The sequence below is a fragment of the Carcharhinus amblyrhynchos genome, chromosome 15 (genome assembly GCF_965287045.1).
Source record: "Carcharhinus amblyrhynchos chromosome 15, sCarAmb.v2.hapA, whole genome shotgun sequence".
NCBI classification, from domain to species: domain Eukaryota; kingdom Metazoa; phylum Chordata; class Chondrichthyes; order Carcharhiniformes; family Carcharhinidae; genus Carcharhinus; species Carcharhinus amblyrhynchos.
The window spans coordinates 63,923,131-63,947,480 of record NC_137338.1 but is presented as its reverse complement, the minus strand read 5'-3'; the positions used below and the strand labels follow the sequence as shown (position 1 = coordinate 63,947,480).

At 42.1% G+C, this 24,350-nt stretch overlaps 1 protein-coding gene across 3 annotated transcripts in view; it reads right to left on the bottom strand.

The window, feature by feature from the left end:
* The window catches only part of sh3kbp1 (SH3-domain kinase binding protein 1), a 282,791-nt gene that overhangs the window by 60,548 nt on the left and 197,893 nt on the right, over positions 1-24,350 (bottom strand). For all 3 annotated transcript variants that reach the window (XM_080204070.1, XM_080204072.1, XM_080204071.1), the window contains exons 7-10: positions 21,888-21,963; positions 20,317-20,411; positions 8,874-8,975; positions 4,113-4,164 (exon numbers count right to left, since the gene is read on the bottom strand). In XM_080204070.1, coding sequence (XP_080060196.1) covers positions 4,113-4,164; positions 8,874-8,975; positions 20,317-20,411; positions 21,888-21,963 — 325 coding nt within the window. The remainder of the gene's footprint in view (positions 1-4,112; positions 4,165-8,873; positions 8,976-20,316; positions 20,412-21,887; positions 21,964-24,350) is intronic.

Genomic DNA, 24,350 nt, shown 5'->3' with positions numbered 1-24,350 from the left:
AGCCAGCACAGATTGGATAAACTGAGTGGCTTCCTTCTTTCCTGTAGCCGAAATTATTTCACATGACAGAATCAAACTGGTAGGTGTTTAAATTATCCTCATTGACAGGAACAGACCACAAGCCTTGCAGATAAAATTAGATCATCAGGTGCTCTCTTTGATTATGCCTGAATTGGTATTTGCATGAAGATATAAAAAGATACAGAAATATTTCTGCTAACATTCCAATGGCCACGTTTCATTCCAAATGTTGACTTCTTATTGTTGAAAACAAAGTTTATAAAATGTATATTTTGAAAATGTGGTGAACAGATCACTCTTTCACCTTTATCAATCACAACTTTGGACCCAGTTTTCAAATGTTTAAACACTCAAAGCACAAGGAAAGTGCTGCAGTGTAATGGAAAATTATAACCAGAGATATTTACAAATTATAGTAAGGCAGGCTGGATTTATTTCCCATATGATGCTAAAATCAGACGGTAACTCAGCCCAATCCAGTTTCCTGCAATATATTCTTGCAACACTGATGGAAACTAGAGAGTAAGGAAGGGATTGGGGAAAAAAGAGAAACATATGTGGAGATAGAAAAAGATCAGTGCACATAAACATAGGTGAAGTTTTTTGAAAACCTTCCTCTTTTCACCAGTCCATAAAGTAGATACTTGACAGTGCTCTATACAATTCTCAAGCGAAGTTACATCTAGCAGTCTGCATACTCTTAGCAATGTAGAGGATCAGAAGGACCTTGAGGTCCGGGTCCATAGAACTCTTAAATCAGCCTTGCAGGTGGAGGATGTGATCAAGAAGGCGTATGGTGTACTAGCCTTCATCAATTGAGGGACTGAGTTTAGGAGTCAGGAGATAATGCTGCAGCTTTATAAGACCCTAGTCAGATCCCTCTTGGAGTACTGTGCGCACTTCTGGTCGCCTCATTAGAAGAAAGATATGGAAGCTATTGAAAGGGTGCAGAGGAGATTTACAAGGATGTTGCCTGGATTGGGTGGCATGCCTTATGAGGATAGGTTGAGGAAGCTCGGTCTTTCCTCCCTGGAGAGATGAAGGATGAGAGGTGACCTGATAGAGGTTTATAAGATGTTGACAGGTATAGGTAGGATGGATTCTCAGAGGCTATTTCCCAGGGCTGAAGTGGTTGCTATGAGAGGACACAGGTTTAAGCTGCTGGGGAGTAGGTACAGAGATGATGTCAGGGATTAGTTTTTCATTCAGAGGGTGGTGAGTGAGTGGAATCGGCTGCCGTTGGTGGTGGTGGAGGTGAACTCGTTGGGGTCTTTTAAAAGACTTCTGGATGAGTACCTGGGATTTAATGGGATTGAGGGTTACAGGTCAGCCTAGTAGATAGGGATACGATCAGCGCAACTTGTGGGCCAAAGGGCCTGTTTGTGCTGTGGTTTTCTATGTTCTATACCTGCTGCAGTTCTTTCACAAAAAAGATATTAGTAAAGGAGAATGCCCACTAGATGGCACACCACTAAAGCTTAATAAAAGAATTTCCCAGATTGTGGCCAGACATAATCAGGAACAATTAAATCACAAAAATCAACAAATCCATTACATTGTTAGAGGAAAGTATAGTAACATTACATCATCTTGTTCCTTGAGTTTATCTGTTTCTATTTCTTATAAATTTACAACTTCCAAGTTGCTGATATGCAGTGGTGTCTCTAGGCACACAAAATCAAAAGATGAGAAAACAGTAAATTAAAAAAGTTAGTGTGTGTTGCCTGGCCCCTTTAAGGGTTTGGTCACGTGGTCAGTCAGTGACATCATGAGCAACTATGCGTACTTTATTCCGTCTAGATCCAGCCACTGGAGTAAACAGCTACCTAATAAACCCATTCTGCTGTTACACCCAAAATCCTGTCACTTTCTATTCTTCTATTCTGCAAAAAGTGCTATAAATACAACAGGATCAAAAGAAAACTGGTGAGAAGTTACTTTTGGTGGCCAAATTAGAAGCTGACATGAGGAAAAAAATTGGGGCTGTGCTAGTCACGTGCATGGGTCAGAAATGCACCACTATGGTCCCCTTTGCATCCGTGGGAATGGCCTAAAATGTCATGGCAACATTTACATATGGACTGTGCAGGTCCATACAAAGGGCATATGTTATTAGTATCATTGACGCACACATGGCCGGAAGATTTCCTGATGAAATTCAAGATTGCGGAACAAACAATCAAGAACCTCGATAAGGTTTTCGCTAGATTTGGGAAACCCGAACAAATTAAGTGGTAATGGACCACAATTCACGGCTCAAAGTTCAAAGACCATCTAAAGAAGAGTGTTGTACAACACAAAATCAGTACCATACCACCCCTTGATGAATTGTTTAGCCAAAAGATTCATTCAGTCCTTGAAGCATGCATTGAAAGCCTCCAACAACCAAGGTTCATTAAATCACCAACTGATCAGTTTCTTGGCAACATGTCACAGCACCACACATGTGACCACATAAAATCCATCAGATTTATCACTAAATACGAGAAAGCTGAGAACCACTTTCAATTTACTCAATCTGTAGACATCTGAAATAGTAAATTGCAATCACCAATCACAAATCCTATGATGGGAAGATAATTCAAAATTACTCCTATTTCATCAAGGAGAACAATTTTTGGTGAGCCATTATACCACCAAATGAGAAATGGGCTCCTGCAACTGTCTAGGCTCAAACTGGTCCAATCTCATATTCTATACAAACAGATGGAGAATTAGTTTGGAGACGACATGCAAATTAGTTACTGGCTACAGCACCAATGCATTGTCACTATCAGTGCCAAAACTACCTCAGCCTGTACCGCCTTCCATTCCACCAGAGACTGTAACCATGACTTTGGATCAATCAGCTGATACTGAGATTGCCGATGAATCCATTGCCAATAGTTCACCTGCTGCTGCAGCTTCCAGGGCGAAAACACCTATCACAAACCCTGAGAATACCTCTAAGGTCAAGGACAATCAGATCCCTTAAGTGAGGCATCCAGTGCAGAATAGACTCTCTCCAAATCATCTTTCTTATTAACTGTATATTAACTGGGGAGGTGGTGGCGTAGTGGTATTGTCACTGGACTAGTAGTCCAAAGACCCAGGGTGAAATTTGAATTCAATAAAAAAAATTGGAATTAAAAACTCTAATAATGTCTATGAAACCATTCTCGATTGTCCTAAAAACCCATCTGGTTCACTAATACCCTTTTGGGAAGGAAATCTGCCATCCTTACCCAGGCTACATTAATGTGGTTGACTCTCAAATGCCCTCTGAAATGGAGGGCAGTTACGGATGGGCAATAAATGCTGATGCAACCTGCGATGCCCACATCCCATAAAATGAATAACTTTAAATGATAACTGTGTAATGATAACTTGCCTTATCAATGTATATGCATGTTTTTTGATGACTATGCAAGGATGTCTTAATTACTCATTGTTAGGCAACCTTAGAAGGCGGGGGGGAAACATTAGGGTTTGTGTTGCATAGTCTCGTTAAAGGTTTTGATCATGTGGTCAGTCCATGATGTCATCTGCTACTTTGCAGGCTTTATTCCATCTAGATCCAGCCATCCAGCCACTGTGGAGTAAACAGTTACCAAATAAGCCTGTTCTGTCATTACACCTAAAACATATGTGCCATCGTTTTCTGTTCTTTTATCCTGCAACAAGTACTACAAATGTAACAAAAATAAAAGCAGAAATTGGATTGAATTGTTGGTGTACGGGAGTCCCGTGTAGCACGAGATTAGGTGTTTGCACTGTACACAGGTGAATTCTTAACACTTGGATCAATTTGCTAAAAATGATTACCTTCATTTTTTTAATTAGTGGAAAACGTGATGATTTGTAAAACATATTTATTCAATCATTAAACAATTCAATCTACGAAGAATAAAGAATATTTATGTATGATTTATACCTGCAATCTTCAGGTGAAATTTAGTAGGAGGTTGCCAGGTTTGATGGAATTATTCTTTCAAACAACTTCTGCAGATCTGAACTCTGCAGTACTTTTGATCAAGAATCTTGTGCAAAATTGGTACTTTGCATTTATTTGTATTTCAATGAATTGAATATTTATAACTAATAAATATTACCTGATAATGGTTTGGCAGCTGGAGCTGAAGGAGGTGGAGGCTTCTTAGGTCGCTAAGGAATAAAAGAAGCAAGTAAATATCGATGGACACATATCCATTTCTGAACTACAATACATGCTGTGTCCAAAAACAGTCGACAATAATTTAGCACAACTGTAGTGTCCTAACACTGATGGTGCAACATCCTGTCTAGGCCAGTGTGAATACTTAAAATAGTCTCAACTTCACAGATGGCACAGAAAAGTGCAATGATCCTTCTGTATAAAATGGTTTCAGCGAGGGGGAAAAAATGTCAGAATTCTAAAGCATAGAATTCATTTTGTGCATTTTAAGAACACAACAGACAAACAAACAATAACAATGCAGGAAGACAGGTCAGTATGTGGTTGAGGATTAACATTTATGCTCAAATTCCATACAGATTAGTTTCTTATGATAGGATTCGTTAGATATAGGAATCAACTCTATTTCATTCAGCGCCCCTTCAATGAATAGCTGAGCCAAGATAATCCTACATTTGTCCGCTGGCGAATCGGTCTTAGCCAGATATAACATACTTGGTCTCTGCAACATCTAGACAACCCATGTGAAAATGGACACTTTCTCTTCAGCTTTTGGAACAAGATCTGACTTTATCTTAGATTAATGAGATAAAAATGTCAACTCTCAGCTGATTGCCAATTTAGATTAGATGAGACTGCTTCAATCCAGTTTCAATCTTCTATTGGCTACATCAAGCAGCCTCAAAGCAGCTACACTGATCACTTACACAAAGGAGATGAGTGAGGGGCGCAACTTTGCTTTTAAATTCAATTGTGCTTTTGGAGGAAGATATCAATGTGTTGGATCTGAAAGCCCAGTAATGTTTCAAAACCAACAAGCAACTTGCTCATCAAAAATATGGAAAGCTGTGCACAAAAAATTCAAACTCCTCCATATGCAAAAGTCATCCAAATGCTAGATAGCCACCTGCACAAAACGTTCACATCCTTTTCCACTGCCTCTCCCTGGTCTCAACTAATCCTTCTCCCTAAATGACCCCCACGCAAGATTCAGCCTCCAGTGTTAAAATTTTCCAGACTTGGAATTCTGGCAGCAGTTGATTCCTGATTAGTCCAAAAATGTTGCTATCTAATACACTAATCAGGGAATATCCTTTCCCAATCCTCCAGGACCAGGAACTTTAATGTAGAAACACAAAGTTGAAATAAATTTTATGCTGAACAAAAATTTGGGGGACATGTAAAGATTCAAGCTGAAGAAAAGGAATGCCCCAGATTAGATTTGATTTATTATTGATAACATGTATTTACAGTGAAAAGAATTATTTCTTGCATGCTATACAGACAAAACATACCGTTCAAAGAGAAGGAAACGAGAGAGTGCAGAAAGTAGTGTTACAGTCATAGCTAGGGTGTAGAGAAAGTTCAACTTAATGCAAGGTAGATCCATTCAAAAGTCTGACAGCAGCAGGGAAGAAGCTGTTCGAGTTGGTTGGTATGTGACCTCAGACTTTCGTATTTTTTTCCCCCGAAGGAAGAAAAGAACTACCGGTGATGAGTTGTACCAACCCTGCCTTGAGAAATGTTTCCCCCCACTCTCTGCTGCTTCTGAGGGTACCAACTCCATGATGGAGGGAAGCCCTTCACGCCATTCCAAGCAGCAGAAACCCTTGCAGATCATAGCAACTGGTTTCCTTTTCTGTGCCTTTGGCTGCACCAGCTCTCAAGATCATTCAGAGCTACAAGAAGCACAGAAGTATAAAAATATTACAGCCCAGAAGAAGCTATTTCCCTAACTGTGTCTGGGCTATCCAGCTCAAACCCATTTTCCAGTTCTCAGTTTATAGTTTAGTTATTAGTGTTAGAAGTAGGCTTACATTAACACTGCAATGAAGTTACTGTGAAAATCCCCTAGTCACCACACTCCAGTGCCTGTTCCAGTGCACTGAGGGAGAATTTAGCATGGACAATGCACTTAACCAGCATGTCTTTCAGACTGCGGGAGGAAGCCAGAGCACCCGGAGAAAATCCACGCAGGTACAGGAAGAGCATGCAGACTCCACAGAGACAGTGACCCAAGCCAGAATTCGAACCTGGTCCTGCCACTGTGAGGAGCAGTGAGGCAGTGTGCCACTGCGTAGGTTATGACACTGCAGCACAGTTTTCTTTTAAATGCAATGTGCATTTCTTCCTCTAACACTCTTTCAGGCAGTGTTCCAGAAGAACCATTTACTTTAAATCTGTGGTTCATGTTTAATGAGCTCGCTGACAAGAGGAATAAGCTCCTTCCTATCCATTTTAAACAGGCTCCTCACTTAGATCTTTGCTCAGCCTTCTCTATTCCAAAGGAATAAAATCCTGGCCTATCCAATCTGTCCTCAGAGCCAAAATGTTTCATCCTGGCAACATTCTTGTAAACTTTCTTTGTATCTTCTCTAGTGCAATTAAATTCTTCCTGCAATGTGATCAGAACTGCATGCAGTGTTTTATACATTGCATGTCGGTTAGTGATAAAAAGTATTGAACAGACACTGCCATACTTCCCTTTTCACAGCCCATTATTGTTCTCCAACACAGCAGTTCCCTTAGCTCATGAAAAACAATTCTTTTAGAATAATCCATCAATTAGCTCTTTCTTACATCTTTCTTCATCAAACATACAATTTCTTTGGTGCATACTTGCATTTCCTTTCTATGTCCACTCCTCATTTTCATGTTTTCCCTCGGATTTTTAAAATCATTTGCTACATAGAAATAAAAGCAAATTACTGTGGACGCTGGAATCTGAAACCAAAAGAGAAAATGCTGGAAAATCTCAGCAGGTCTGGCAGCATCTGTAAGAGAAAACAGCTGACATTTCAAGTCCAGATGACCCTTTGTCAAAGCTAAAAGGCATAGAAAGTCGGAGATATTTATTCTGCAGGGTGAGGGAATGAAAGATGAGTTAACAAAGGGGTTGACGTGGGATAGAGCAAATCATCTGAAGTTATTGAATTTGATGTTGAGACTGGAAGGCTTTAAAGTGCCTAGCTGGAAAATGAGATGTTGTTTCTCCAGTTTGCGTTGAGCTTCACTGGAACATTGCAGCAGACCAAGGGCAGACATGTGGGCATGGGAGCAGGATCATGTGTTAAAATGGCAAGCAACTAGAAGGTCAGGGTCCTGACTGCACACAGACCGAAGGTGCTCAGCAAAGCAATCACCCAGTCTACGCCTGGTCTCTTTGACATAGAGGAGACCACATTGGGAGCAGCGAATGCAAGACACCAAGTTGACAGAGGTGCAAATGAAACGCTGCTCAATCTGGAATGAATGTTTTGGAACTTGGATGGTAAGCACAGAAAAGGTAAAAGGGACAGATGTTACACCTTCTGCGACTGCATGGGAAACTGCCATGAGGGACAGGAGAGGTGGTGGGTATAAAGTGGAGGGCTGGACTAGGTTATCCTGGACTGAACGGTCTCTGTGGAATGTTGAAAGAGGGAATGAAGAGAAGATGTGTTTGGTGGTGACATCACACTGGAGTTGCTGAAAATGGAGGAGGATTATGCTTTGAATGCAAAGGCTAGTGGGGTGAAATGTAAGAACAAGGGAGACTCTTTCTTTGTTCTGGGAGGGAGAGGAGAGATTGAGGGTCGCAGGAGATGGACTGCACGCTGTTGAGGGTCCTGTTGACAACTGTAGATGAGGATAAAGGATCACATATTAGAAGCACCAGTCTGGAAAGTGGCATCATTGGAACAAATGCGATGCAGGTGAAGGAGCTGAGAGAAAGGGATGGCGGCTTTACAGGATGTGAAGAGCTGTAGTCCAGATAGCTGTGGGAGTCAGTGGGCTTGTAATGGATATTGGTAGATTGTCTATTGCCAGAAATAGAGACAGAAAGGTTAAGGAAGGGAAGGGAAGAGTCTGAGATGGACAGATGAAGGGGTGGAAGCTGGAAGCGAAGTTGTTGAATTTTTTGACGTATGGATAAGAGCATGATGGGCACCAAAATAGTCATCGATGTACCAGTGAAAAGCTTTGTGGGAAGGAACCTGGGTAGGCTTGGAACAAGAAATGTTCCACAAACCCCATAAAAAGACAAGCATAGCTAGGACTCATGCAGGTACCCATTGCTACTCCTTTGTTTTGGAGAAATAGGATGCTATATAGAAAGCTGACTTTGAGTTCTTATTCTTATATTCTTTTAGCGCCCAACTCCTTAATCACCAATGCAGTACCGAGTATTCTCGGTCTTAGCCAAATCAGTATCTCTTTAAGGTCATTACCTTTAGTGTCTTTGAAATTCCCGTGGTCGTGGACCCTAACAACACTGAACAACCTCACTAATAATATAAATTTAAGTCGATGCTTACTCTATAGTACGACTGAAAAGATATTGTAGAACATTAAAAATAATCCAATATTTAGTTTTTCTTAATACGTAGGGAAAAATACAGTCACATGAAGTACAGTAAATTGGTTTGGAACATTATAAATGGTATTTCTGTCCCTCCTCTGAACCTCTTGCTTCAAGAGCTGCTTATATTTTTAAGGATCAATTTCTTGCCAAGAAAATAACATTTTCCATGTACAGTCTCAGCAAACTGAAGAGAACAGATGGTGTTGCACACATCAGTAATTAATTCAACATGGTGTGGTCCTTTGAGTATTAATTAAGTTGCACATTTTCATAGAACTATCTGACTCCTTTGAAAAGCAGGAGAACAGTTGCTGGTGCTGTACAAGAACAAGTTGCAAGGTAGAAGGCACTTACCTCTTTTTCAAAGTCAGGTGGCAGAAGTTTAACAAAGTTGTCTGGAAAAACTCCCCGTTTACCATTGATTTCACCTTCCCACCATCCAGCATCTGCGCATTCCTGTAGAGAAGAAATGAATAACTAAAGATTCCTGCATCCATAATTACAATGTAGCATTTCTAAACCTCCCAGGATGAATGGAGTTTCACTGAAATCAGATACCACACCCCACCAAACTGCCAGAGCCCGAGGGATCAACCTTGCCAGAATTCTCCAGTTGCTCACGCCCCACCACAGCTGGTAGAGAGGACAGTCAAACTGCCATTTGCTGCAGTGGATTAGGAGAATCCTGCTGCATGAACAGCTGGCAAATTCCACCTAATTTAAATTTCCCGTCGCTTGGGCCTCACTTGCCCTGTGATGTCAGTGGTTGGAGTAGCCAACACAAAATCAAGGAAGTGACATGTGAATTGCACAAGAAGAAAAGTAGCTGGTTAAAGGGATTAGTGAAAACTGAAGATCTTACATTGGGTAAAGTGTGAAAAATTATTTCCAATGGTCAGAGAATATTTTGATTTGATTTATTATCACATTAGCATACAGTGAAAAGTATTGTTTCTTGTGCACTATGCAGACAAAACAGACTGTTCATAGAGAAGGAAACGAGAGAGAGTGCAGAACGTAGTGTAACAGTCATAGCTAGGGTGTAGAGAAAGATCAACTTAATGCATGACTGACCAAGTGAGGCATCAAGCAGCTGTAGAAAACATGGCAGTGACTCTGATGCGTTCACATCCTTCCTATAGTGTGATCAATGTGTATGCAATACTCCAGCTGCAGTTTAACTAGTGTCTTGTACAAGTTTAGCATAACCTCCTTGCTCTTGTACTCTATTCTGTTATTAATAAAACTCAGAATATTGCATGCTTTGTTAATTGCTCTCTCCACCTGCCTTGCCACTTTCAATGATCTGTGTAAACATGCACCCAGGTCCCTTTGGTCTTGCATCCCTTTAAGAATTTTACCCCTTATTTTATATTGTGTCCCCATACTCTTCCTAACAAAATGCATCACCTCACGCTTCTCTGCATTGAATTTCATCTCTTGCCTATCTATCCATTGCAACAACTTGTCTATGTCCTTATGAAGTTCTACCCTGTCCTCTTCACAAGTTCAAATACTTCCAAGTTTTATGTCATCCTCAAATTCTGAAATTGTGCCCTGCGCACTAAGATCTAGATCATTAATATATTAGGAAAAGCAAATGTCCCCAAAACTGAACCATGGGGAACACCACTGCAAAACCTTCCTCCAGTGCAAAAAATATCCATTGTCTCTGCACTTATTATTCAGCCAATTTTGTTTCCACATTACTGCTGTCCCTTTTATTCTGCAAGCTATAACTGCTCTCAAGTCTGTTGTGTGGCACTGTATCAAATACCTTCTGAAAGTCCATGTACACCACATCAACAGCACTACCCTCATTGACCCTTTCTGTACCTCTTCAAAACATTCCAGCATCTTCTAAACTCATAATCTCTACAATCTGTGTGGAAACACCGCCACCTGCAAGTTCTCATCCAAGCCACACAGCATCCTGACTTGGAACTATATTGATTTTCCTTCAGTGTTACTGGGTCAAAATCCTGGAACTTCCTTTCTAACAGCATCGACTTCAGCACAATTTGCAAGAATGTAGTATTTTCTGTATCTGATCTAAATTTCATCATCGGTTGAACATGATTTGATTCCAAGTGCCCTTCACATTTAAGACTTGAGTTCTGGTATTGTGTATGGTATCATGCATCAACCAGGCTCAGTCAGTAGCACTTTTACCTCAAAGCTAGAAGGCTATGAGTATAAGTTCTATTCCAGGACCTCGGCACAAAAACCAAGACTGACACTCCAGTGCAGTACTGAGAGTCCTGAACAGATGCTGTCTTTTAGTTGAGATGTTAAACACAAGACCTGTCTGTCCCTCAGGCAGATGTAGAAAATCTTTTGGCACGATTTGAAGTGCAGTGGTCCTGTCAATTTATCCTAAACCAAATCACGAAGAACACATTTTGAAGTCATTCTCATACTGTCATTATGTGGAAGTTTGACATCACAAAATGGCTGCCATGTTTCATAGGACTCTCTCAGTACTGCACTGGAGTGTCAATCTTGGTTTTTGTGCTGAGGTCCTGGAATAGAACTTATACTCATAGCCTTCTAGCTTTGAGGTAGAAGTGCTACTGACTGAGCCTGGTTGATGCATGATACCATACACAATACCAGAACTCAAGTCTTAAATGTGAAGGGCACTTGGAATCAAATCATGTTCAACTGATGATGAAATTTAGATCAGATACAGAAAATACTACATTCTTGCAAATTGTGCTGAAGTCGATGCTGTTAGAAAGGAAGTTCCAGGATTTTGACCCAGTAACACTGAAGGAAAATCGATATAGTTCCAAGTCAGGATGCTGTGTGGCTTGGATGAGAACTTGTTGCCGACCAATTAAAAAAGCAATGACCTTCTAACCAAATTTCCTACATTACAATAGTGATTACAACCAAAAAGTATTCCATATTGGGTGCAATGTGTTTAAAAATGTTTGGTGGCTGTGAAAGGCACTATATAAATGCAACATGCAACTTCGCCTTTTTTTGAGCATGCCCACTTTCGCCAACTAATTCACGGAGTGGGTCACCTGACTTTCAGTGGTATTTCTTCCATTGAGGGCTTCACACCCTTCCCCCAAGCACTCATCCCGAAAGGATTCTGAACCACATTCTGGCACTTAACTGAGCAGGCACAAATAGCACTTTGTATTACAGGTTCAATATATGACCTGCAAGTATTCCAAATTACCTACCCTCTTACTTTGCACTTGTGACCATAGATCCTAAAACCTTGCTTTAATGTTGTATTCTATAATTACTCTATTGAAAACCTTTTAATATTTTAAAGTTTCAGTTCCTGCCTTGCTCTAAACGTGCAAAGGTTGAACTTATTCAAACCATTCTTGTTCCTCTTATCTACATCTATACCATGCAGCATGGCAATCAAGGGTGCAAATTTCCATTTCTGACCCAGCACATACTGTACAATTTCAGCATAACCTCTAGAATTGGGCTTCCATCATTCTATTAGCTTTTTAATTCTACATGTTGACAATGTCAAATCCATTTTCTCCACTTTCTTTTATACTAATTTAGTTTCGCACTTCTTAATTCATTCTTGGTTGTCAATGGAAAATCCAACAATTATTGATAACCATCATTGCCCTGAGCAAGTAGTATTGGGTTTCTTCTTGATTTGCTGCATTATGGATGATGAAGGTGTTCACTGTAGTGGATTGAAACAACCAAGTGACTCGTGAGTCCATTTCAGAGGGCATTTAAAAATTTATCACCGGAGGGCTGGAATCACACATAGGGCCTGGCGTTTAAGGTCCCGGCTGGTTTCCTTCTTTTGAGGGTATAATGTTAACTAGTTATTTTTCTCATAGTCACTTTTACAGATGCCAACATTTCATTTCTAGATTTAAAAAACTGAATTCAAGTTCGCAAACTCACATAGTGAAATTTGAATTCACATTCTTAGATTTATTTGTCCAACCCTCTAGATTACTAGTCAAGTAACAATTTTACAATGCAATTAAATATGAAGACATTTTAAATAGCTCAAATATAGAAAATTCCAATTTAACTGAAATAATGCCCAATAAGTTATTAATTTGTTGCTAATTCTGCATTCAGGTATGAGCAGATTATTAAGTAAATATTGAATAATAGATACTATAAGTATGCAGTCTTAATACTTTCTACTGTTTATAGTTGATGCACTAGTGTTAATATATTTGGCGCACAGTAATGAGTGAAACTGGAGGTCACAGGGCAAGAATGCAAAGTCAGAAGGGAAACAAATATTCATAGTTGACAGGATGAATATTATTGCTGAAATGGTTTTAGTGCCAGTGGGGTACATGCCTTGTTAGCAACTCATTAATTGTTCGTCAATTAAGTTCTGGACAGCACATTTGGAAAATTGCTGATTGGAAGCTACATAAACTGAGGGTGAAGGTGTGCTTCACCTCTTTGTGCTACTCATGGGGTTGGAGGCGTCAAGAGATTCTCCAACATCTTCCAGTTCTGACAGAAGATCGTTGATAGGGTTGGGAGGAGGTCATTTAGCTACTAAGGTGGTGGTGGCATAGTGGTATTGTCACTGGACTAGTAATCCAGACACACAAGGTAATGTTCTGGGGACCTGGGTTTGAAACCATAAAAATCTGGAATTAAAATTAAAAATAATGACCATGACATCATTGTTGATGGTGGTAAAATCCCAAATGGTTTCCCAAAATCTTTTCGGGAAGAAAATCTGCCATTATTATCTGGTCTGGTCTACGTCCGACTCCAAATTTACAGCAATGTGGTTGACTCTTAGAACTGCCCTCTGAAATGGCCTGGCAAGACACACTGTTCAAAGGCAATAATGCTGGCCCAGCCAGCGATGCCCACATCCCAGTATTCCAGGAAAGCATGGCTGATATCCAACCCAGCTCCACATAACCACCCGCCTTTGCCCCACATCACCACCCGCCTTTGGCCCACATCCTGGAATTTCATTAGTTCAGCATCAATAGCTAGCAAAAATATTAATTTCCTTGCACATCAGGAAGATTTATTTTCTCCAGTGTTACGTATCAATCTGGTGTTAAACAAAATGCTAAATTAGATTCAAATTAATCGAGTGTCATTAGTGATTTATTAACAGTGCCCATACGGGCATACTGTTTATCCATAGCTACTCCTAAATTAATACAAAAACCTCACCACAAAGTTATTTTTTAAAAAAATATTATGGACTGGAGTCTAGAAATAAAACTTATACAAAGTCAAAGAAGGTTAGCAATATATCATCTTGAAAACCTACAAGCCTTCTAATTGTTAGAATTCACATTATTCAAGAAGTGGCATGGCATTCTTTTGCAAAGAGATTCAGCTGGAAATCTATGCAAATATACTATGTATAAAATGGGGCCACCCCAACAAACTCCATCTCCCCACTGGGGCAAGGCTGGTTCAAACCTATAAGTTTCAGCATCCAAAAACAGTTCCACCTTTTCTGTTGACATAGACATTATGTGGCATTGGGCTGGGATAAACCCAGGCTATCAACGTGAGTCTTTACAGGTAATCAAGTCTTAAAGGTACAAACAATGCGAGTAGAGCGAGCGTTAAGCACAGGTTAAAGAGATATGTATCGTCTCCAGACAGGACAGTTAGTGAGATTTTGCAAGTCCAGGCAAGTCGCGTGGATTACAGATAGCGTGAAATGAATCCAAGATCCCGGTTGAAGCTGTCCTCATGCGTGCAGAACTTGGCCATCAGTCTCTGCTCAGTGACTCTGCATTGTCATGTGTCATGAAGGCCGCCTCGGACAACACTTAGCCAAAGATCAGAGGCCGAATGCCCGTGACTGCTAAAGCCTTCTCCAACAGGAAGAGAACAACTCTTGCCTAATGATTGTCGAGCGCTGTTCATTCATCCATTGTTGTCGCGAATGCATGGTCTCCTCAATGTACCATGCCTCAGGACATCCTTTACTGCAGTGTATCAGGTAGGTAACGTTGGCCTAGTTGCAAGAGTACGTACCGTGTACCTGGTGGATGGTGTTCTCACGTGAGATGATGGCATCCATGTCGATGATCCGGCACATCTTGCAGAGGTTGCTCTGGCAGGGTTGTCTGGTGTCATGGTCACTGTTCTCCTGAAGGCTGAATAGTTTGCTGCGGACAATGACCTGTTTGTACGGCTGTTTGAAGGCAAGAAGTGGGGATGGTCTTAGCAAGATGTTCGTCTTCATCAATGACATGCTGAAGACTCCGGAGAAGATGCCATAGCTTCTCTGCTCCAGGGAAGTACTGGACGATGAAGGGTACTCTGTCCACCATGTCCCTTGTTTGTCTTCTGAGGAAGTCGGTATGGTTTTTCGCTGTGGCACGTCAGAACCATCGATCAATGAGTTGAGCGCCGTATCCTGTTCTTACGCGGGTATCTTTTAGTGTCTGGAGGTGTGTGATCCTCTTCATCTGAGCAAATTCTGTGTATACACTGGGCTTGTCTGTAAGGGATGGCTTCTTTAACATATTCAGGGTGGAAGCTGGAAAAGTGAAGCATCATGAGGTTATCTGTGGGCTTGTGGGAGGGTGAAGTGCTGAAGTGACCGTCCTTAATGGAGATGTGTGTGTCCAAGAATGCAATCGATTCCGCAGAGTAGTCCATGATGAGTCTGATGGTGGGATCGAACTTGTTGATGTCATCATATAGTAGTGTCAGTGATTGTTCACCATGAGTCCAAAGGAAGAAAACGGCAGCGATGTATTTAGTATATAACATCAGTTAAAGGTCCTGTGTGGACCTTTAACTGATCTTGTTCAAACTTGTGCATGAAGATGTTGACATATTGAGGTGCAAACTTGGTTCCCATGGCTGCTCTGTGTGTCTGGATGAAGAACTGGTTGTTGAAGGTGAAGACATCGTGGTCCAGGATGAAGCAGATAGTTTTTTAATTGCATCTGGAAACTGGCAGCTGTCGGCGTTGAGTACTGAGGCAGTTGCACCAATGCCATCGTCATGGGGGATGCTGGTGTAGAGTGCCAAGACATCCATTATGAAGGGGAGTGCTCCTAGTTCAACTGCCCCATGTGTGCTGAGTTTCTGTAGGAAGTTCGTACTGTCTTGACAAAAGCCAGGGGTTCTTTGTACAATGGGTTTTAGGATGCCCTTGATGTAGCTGCAGAGGTTCTCGCACAGGGTCCCATTGCCCGATACGATGTATTTGCTTTGTGTATCTTTGGGAGAGAGTAGAGATCTCCAATGCAGGGAGTACGTGGGATGACAGCACGGAGGGTGCTCTGAAGGTCCAGATCAAATGTCTTGATCAGTCTGTTGAGTTGATGCGTGTGTTCTTTGGTCGGATCTGCGGGTAACTGTCTGTAGTGTTCCTTGTTGTTCACTTGTCAGTACACTTCTTTACAGTTATCCATTCTGTTCGGTGTGATGATGGCCCCTCCTTCGTCTGCTGGTTTGATAACAATGTTGCAGTTGGTCTTGAGAGAGCAGATGGCGTTGCGTTGTGCTTGTTGTTTGGGGCTGTCTTGTGAGTGCGGTTGATGAATCTGGTGTTGACACACCTCCTGACAGCTTGGGCATACATGTCGAGTTGAGGGCTGCGGCCTTCTGGAGGAATCCAATTCAACTCTTTCCTCTTCGGCTGTTGCACTGCAGATCTCTGGCAATGGCATTGCTGAAACTGCCTCAGTACTCAACGCCGACAACTGCTACTTTCCAGCTGCAATTTTACAACTGATCTGCTTCATCCTGGACCACAATGTCTTCACCTTCAACAACCAGTTCTTCAACCAGATACACAGAACTGCCATGGGGACCAAATTTGCACCTCAATATGCCAACACCTTCATGCACAGATTCAAATAAGACTTCTTCACCGCACAGGACCTTCAACCGATGCTATACACTAGATACATCAATGACATTTTCTTCCTTTGGACTTATGGTGAACAATCACTGAAACAATTTTACGATGACATCAACAAGTTCCATCCCACCAGACTCACAATGGACTATTGTCCGGGATCGACTGCATTCTTGGACACACGCATTTCCATTAAGGGCGGTCACCTCAGCACTTCATTGTACCGCAAGACCACAGATAACCTCACAATGCTCCATTTCTCCAGCTTCCACCCTAAACACGTTAAAAAAGCCATCTCCTACGGACAAGCCGTATATACGGGATCTGCTCAGATGAGGAGGATCACAACAGACACCTCCGGACGTTGAAAGATGTCCTCATAAGAACAGGATTTGGCGCTCAACTCATCGAACAAAGTTCTGATGCACCACGGTGAAAAAATGCACCAACCTCCTCAGAAGACAAACAAGGGACACGGTGGACAGAATACCCTTCGTCATCCAGTAGTTCCCCGGAGCGGAGGAGCTACGAATTCTTCTCCGGAGCCTCCAACATGTCACTGATGAAGACAAATATCCCGCCAAGGCCATCTCCACACCCCCATTTCTTGCCTTCAAACAACTGCACAACCTCAAACAGACCATTGTCTGCAGCAAATTACCCAGCCTTCAGGACAACAGTGACCACGACACCACACAACACTGCTACAGCAACCTCTGCAAGGCGTGCCAGATCATCAACAAGGATGCCATCATCTCACGTGAGAACACCATCCACTAGGTACACAATACTAGAGAGGCGGTGCTCGACAGACTAGAGGGGGCTGATTGTGGACAAGTCCCCAGGACCGGATGGAATGCATCCAAGGGTTCTGAAGGAAATGGCGGAGGTGATAGTGGATGCCTTGGTGATTATTTTCCAAACGTCGCTGGATTCCGTGGAAGTGCCGGAAGATTGGAAAACAGCTAATGTTACGCCGTTGTTTAAGAAGGGTGGCAGGCAAAAGGCGGGGAATTATAGGCCGGTTAGTTTAACGTCTGTTGTAGGTAAAATGTTAGAATCCGTGATCAAGGAGAAAATAGGGAGGCATCTTGAGGAGAATTGTTTGGTAGAGCAGACACAGCACGGTTTCGTTAAAGGGAAGTCGTGTCTGACAAATTTACTGGAGTTCTATGAGGATGTGTCTAGGGCGGTGGATAGAGGAGAGCCGGTGGATGTGGTCATTCTTGATTTTCAGAAGGCGTTTGACAAGGTGCCTCACAAGAGGTTATTGCAGAAGGTCAGGGGACATGGAGTTGGGGGTAGGGTGTTAGCGTGGATAGAGGATTGGATGTCAAATAGGAGGCAGAGAGTGGGGGTCAATGGGTGCTATTTGGATTGGCAGTTGGTGACTAGTGGAGTGCCCCAGGGGTCGGTGCTGGGGCCTCAGCTATTCACCATTTATATAGATGATCTGGAGGAGCGAACCGAGTGTATGGTGTCGAAATTTGCTGATGACACCAAGATTGGTGGAACGACAAATTGTGCGGAGGGTGTGGAGAGTCTGCAGAAGGATCTAGATAGGCTGGGCGAATGGGCCAGGAAATGGCAAATGGAATTTAATGTTGGCAAATGTGAGGTTGTCCACTTTGGTAGGAACAATGGTAGGAAGGACTATTACTTATGTGGCGAAAAACTGCAGCATACGACGGTGCAGAGGGACCTCGGGGTCCTTGTGCATGAGTCGCAAAAACCCAGCCTGCAGGTGCAGCAGGTGGTCAGGAAGGCAAATGGGATGCTGACCTTCATAGCAAGGGGGACTGAATATAAAAGTAGGGAGGTCTTGCTACAGCTGTATAGGGCACTGGTGAGGCTGCAGCTGGAGTACTGTGTGCAGTTTTGGTCGCCGCACTTACGCAAGGATATTTTGGCCTTGGAGGGAGTGCAGAGGAGGTTTACTAGGCTGATTCCGGAGTTGAGGGGGTTGAACTATGAGGAGAGGCTGAATAAACTAGGCTTGTACTCGTTAGAGTTTAGAAGAATGAGGGGAGATCTTATTGAGACGTATAAGATGTTGAATGGGATGGATAGGATAGAGGTGGAGAGGCTCTTCCCGCTCAGAAAGGACAGTAGGACTAGGGGGCTCAGCCTCAGAATAAAGGGGGGGGGGGGGGCGCGGTTTAGAACGGAGTTGAGGAGGAACTTCTTCACTCAAAGGGTGGTGAATCTCTGGAATTCTCTGCCCGTTGAAGTGGTGGAGGCTGCCTCACTCAATATTTTTAAGACGCGGGTTGATAGGTTTCTGATAGGCAGGGGGATTAAGGGTTATGGGGAGAGGGCGAGAATGTTGAACAGAGTCACGACGGATCAGCCATGATCTTATTGAATGGCGGGGCAGGCTCGAAGGGCTAGATGGCCTACTCCTGCTCCTATTTCTTATGTTCTTATGTACATACTCTTGCAACTTGGCCAATACTGTCTACTTGATACGCTGCAGTAAAGGATGTTCTGTGGCATGGTACATTGGGGAGACCATGCAGATGCTATGGCAACGGATGAATGAACACCGCTCGACAATCACCAGGCAAGAGTGTTCTCTTCCTGTTGGGGAACACTTCAGCGGTCATGGGCATTCGGCATCTGATCTTTGGCTAAGCGTTCTCTAAGGAGGCCTTCATGACACACGACAATGCAGAGTCTCTGAGCAGAGACTGATAGCCAAGTTCCACACATGAGGACAGCCTCAACCGAGATCTTAGGTTCATGTCACACTATCTGCAAGCCTGGGTTTGCAAAATTTCACTAACTGTCCTGTCTGGAGACAATACACATCTCTATAACCTGTGCTCAATGCTTTCTCCACTCACATTGTCTGGACCTTTAAGACTTGATTACCTGTAAAGAAGCGCATTCCATTATTTTGTAAATTGAGTTTGTGTCTTTATATGCCCTGTTGGTGAATAGAACTCCCACTCACTTGACGAAGGGGCAGCGCTCTGAAAGCCAGTGGCTTTTGCTACCAAATAAACCCATTGGACTTTAACCTGATGTTGAGAGACTTCTTACTACGATTGTTATTTGCCAGTTAAATAACAGGCAATGACCATCTTCAACATGACTGAATCCAACCATTACCCCATGATATTCAATGACATTACCATCACTGAATATGGCCCCCTCCCTCTCAAATCAACATTGTGGTGGTTACCATTGACCAGGAACTAAACTAAACCAGTGATATAAGTACGATGGCTAGAAGAAAAGGTCAGGGACTGGGAAGTTCTGTGGCAAGTAACCGACTCTCCAAAGTCTGACTGCCATCTGCAAGGCACAAATCAGGAGCCTGAATGACTGCAGCTCCAACAACATAAGCAGCTTGACACTATCCAGGATAAACTAGTCCACCTGACTAGCACCCCATCCTGACAGCACCTTCCAAACCTGTAACCTCTACTACCAAGGAGGACATAGGCAGCAAGTTGACGCGAACATGTAAATTCCCCTCCAAGCTAGAACTCCCTTCCTAACTTCACTGTATGTGTTCCTACACAAGATGGACCACAGTAGAGCAAAGTAGCAGCTCACCGCCACCTTCTCAAGGACAATCAGGGATGGACATAAACTCTGGCCTAGCCAGCAACACCTACAGCCCATAACAGAACTTTAAAAATACTTTAAATGCATTAATTCTAAACGCCTTTGTTCCCAAATCAAACTAGCATGAAAACCAGAACGACCATCTAGCTATTGACTAAATGAGAAGTTAGCAAGATTGTATTAAACTAGGTAATCCTAGTTTTTCTTTAGCTCATTAAAATTAGACTAAATGCTCAGTGGTTCATTTTCAGTAAAATCAGTTTATCAATTTTATTCAATACCATGCTTTGAAGATGAGAATATTGTGCATCTCTCCTTAAAGAGAGCACAACTGGAAAGAATAATTTTGTGAACTAACATTCAGAGCATATTTATGCAAAATAAAAATCTTACCTTATTTATAATAATTACGATCTCTCCTTCTCTGATTGTCAGCTCATCTTCATTCTGTGCTTCATATGGGAACAGCACTTTGCAATATTCCTTACCTTAAACCAAGCAAGCAGTGAATCATTAAACAACTAGCACCATTAGTTAGCTAAAGTAAATAGATTCAATTTATACATTTTCAGATTTTAATATCTCACCCCAATTGCAGCTGTATTACTGATGACAATGGCCAAGTCCCTCCCTTAGTTAAGGCTGAAGATGTCAAAATGGTAACTTAGCACCAAATGAAATAGGTTGTTGCACTTGTGGGTCGTTTCACATCAGCATAAGCAATTCATTGCAATAACTTGCTGAAGTAAATTCACGTACATTTTTGGTTAAGTCGAAAAATTTTAAACACCATGAGGGCAATAAGCTGAATACTTACCCAGGAAATATTACTGGAACTCTGAATTTTACAACCAATTGCAATTTATTCATGGAATTCCATATTTTCAGTATCAATACTGCCTTTTTAGCCTAGACAGAAAAGTGACTTGTCTACCTAATCTTACAACAATGGTGACACTAGGGGTGAAATAAATTGGGACTTGGTATGTGAAGATATCTAATTAGCATTAACAATTAGATATAATTTTACTTCATCTTGAAAGCATGCAATTTTTTTTACCTGCAGACATTATAATTTCATAATAACACTGTTACAATTAATGAAAATTTATATGACAGCAAACTGCCATAAGTACCTGCTTTTAAGGACTCTAACTTGTACTACACAGCAAATATTGAAGCAGAAGACTTAAAACACATCAGTGCAAACTTTCAACAAAATTATACCACGGACACTGCTGGTGAAAGGGGAGGATTCCAAATTTCAATTATAATTCCAAAAATTACTTTATATGTTTAAAGTTGCTTTTCTTGAGCCTAACTAGCCTATTCAGAATGATATTAAAGCAGCCAACTAACACAGAGTTTGATTTTGCCAGGTTTTGAAAAAGGAGGAACAGTTCGGTGTACTTACTTTAATGGTTTTGGCTTTTTGCTGAAGCTAAACTTATACAGTGCAATTTACAGTGTAAGGCCTAACCTGACTCCAAAAAAAAGCAGAGAGAAATCAACTATTCCAGGAAGCTACACTCGACCTTCTCCAGTGTTATATCGGACTCCAACTTCAGATTCAAGTTGTATTTATACTCTAACTGGAGTGGCAGTTGCAGGACTGAACACTGCACCAAAATTACACTTGAAATATAAATGCATGCTTCAATTCACCTGTCTTAGAAGATGATCAGTCAAATATAGGGAGAAAATCTAAAAGATTACATTATTAAAGAAAATCAAGAAGTCAACCCATTGCTAATGATGATCACAAGAGTAAGTTAAATAACCAACAATGTGTTTCAAAGTAGAAACCCAAGTAAATTTACTGAAGTTCTTAGGACTTGCTATAGTCTTTCAGTCCAAAGGAGTTGGCACCAAATGCAATATCAAGAGGTCCTTTAACCTATGCTTTCTTTCCATTTCACGTTAGGAATGCAAAAAAATGCACATTAATTCATTATTACACTCACCTTTAGGCCTGTTGTCTGGTTCAGACTTTATTGGCTCCTGAGAAGACACAGCTGAAGGTAACTTTTTTCCAGGAGGCTAACAAAACAAATAGCACAATAAATGACACGGTTAGCAAAATGTGCACTTTCTTTCTCTGCAGTATTGCTACATCCTTGACTATGTAAGTGAATGATACAGTTAAGATATCCAGAGATCAATACCATATGTAGAATATCATAGAATCCTATGATACAGAGAAAGCCATTTGTCCTACTGTCTGTGCCAACTCTTTGAAAGAGCAATTAGTCCCAATCCCTTGCTTTACTCTCAATCTCATTTCTCATGAGATATTTGTCCAACAGAGGCAGTACCTTCCAGTTCATCAGAATTAAGCAAAACAAAATTCTCATCTCCTCACAGTAGTTAGCACTGCTTTGATGTTTGATTCCTGGCTTGGGTCTCTGTTCGTGCAGAGACTGTACGTTCTCCCCATGTCTGTGTGGGTTTCCTCCAGTTGCTCCAGTTTCCTCCCACAGTCCGAAAGAACATGCTGGTTAGATGCATTGGCGATGCTAAATTCTCCCCCAGTGTACCCGAATAGTGTGGCGACATGGGGATTTTCATAGATACTTCATTGCAATGTTAATTTAAGCCTACTTGTGACACTAATAAATCAACCTTAAACTTAAAATCCTTTGTTTTTTTGTCGAAGGCTAAACAGCAGAGGTCAAATACGTAAAAGGAACTTGCACTTGTGAAATCAGCAGGACACCATTCCTAATGGAGCAACAGGTTGCCACAGTGAAGCTGTTTTTGTGTTTTTTTCAATGTACTGTGCAACATTCTCAATGTAATGTCCCTGACCTGAAACATAATGCTTCCCTCTCCACAGATGCTGTCAGACCCACTGAGCATTTCCAACATTTTTTATTTTGACTACTTCAATTGATCTCCAGACCCATTATTATAAAGGCCAACAACTATTTACCTCCACTCATAATTAGTAATTACTAATTAATTTTGCCTTGACACACAAGACAAAAGTTGGCAGTCTCCCATTTTGAAACTAAGTGTAGTGTTGTGCTACTCAGACGGTGCCTGTTCCATTGACCTGAATGGTGGGATCCTGATTCTGCGACGGACACAGTATTTGGAACCTCATTACGTACAGATGAGTTCCCGTCCAACTCTCCAGACAGGTTGGCAGCTGATCTGTTTGCCCATCCTTAGCTGATGAGTTCAAAGGTAATAAACTCGCAAGCTTTCGGGATTTGCCCCTTCGTCAGGTGAATGGAGTGTTCTGGCCTCAGACACAGCATTTAACAGCACAGACAGTGTACAGATTACTGATTAGAATGTGAGTCTTTACACCTAACCTGCTATTCAAGTCTTAAAGAGGCCAACAACGTGAATGGAAGGAGCATTAAGCCCAGGTTAAAGAGATGTGTATTGTCTCCAGACAGTACAGTAAGTGAGGTTTAGCAAACCCAGGCAAGTCACGGGGGTTACAGATAGCGTGACATGAACCCAAGATCCCTGTTGAGACCATGAGACCTCCTCAGAAGACAAACACGGGGCACGGTGGACGGAGTACCCTTCGTCGTCCAGTACTTCCCTGGAGTGGAGAAGCTACGACATCTTCTCCGGAGTCTTCAACATATCATTGATGAAGATGAACATCTCGCCAGGGCCATCCCCACACCCCCACTTCTTGCCTTCAGACAACCGTACGACCTCAAACAGACTACCCAGCAAACTACCCAGCCTTCAGGAGAACAGTGACCACAACACCACACAACCCTGCCACAGCAACCTCTGCAAGACATGCCGGATCATCGACATGGATGACATCATCACATGTGAGAATACAATCCACCAGGTACACGGTACGTACTGGGCCAACTCGGCCAACGTTGTCTACCTAATACGCTGCAGGAAAGGATGTCCCAAAGCATGGTACTTTGGGGAGACCATGCAGACGCTACAACAATGGATGAATGAACATCGCTCGACAATCACCAGGCAAGACTGTTCTGTTCCTGTTGGTGAACACTTCAGCAGTCACGGGCATTCGGCCTCTGACCTTCGGGTAAGCATTCTCCAAGGCGGCCTTCACGACACACGACAGCGCAGAGTCGCTGAGCAGAGACTGATAGCCAAGTTCTGCACCCATGAGGATGGTCTCAACAGGGATCTTGGGTTCGTGTAGCACTATCTGTAACCCCCATGACTTGCCCGAGTTTGTTAAACTTCGCTTACTGTACTGTCTGGAGACAACACACATCTCTTTAACCTGGGCTTAATGCTCCTTCCACTCGCATTGTTGGCCTCTAAGACTTGAATAGCAGGTTAGGTGTAAAGACTCGCATTCTAATCAGTAATCTGTAAACTGTCTGTGCTGCTATATGCTCTGTCTGAGGCCAGAACTCTCCATTTACCTGACAAAGGGGCAAACCCCAAAAGCTTGCGCGTTTACTATCAAA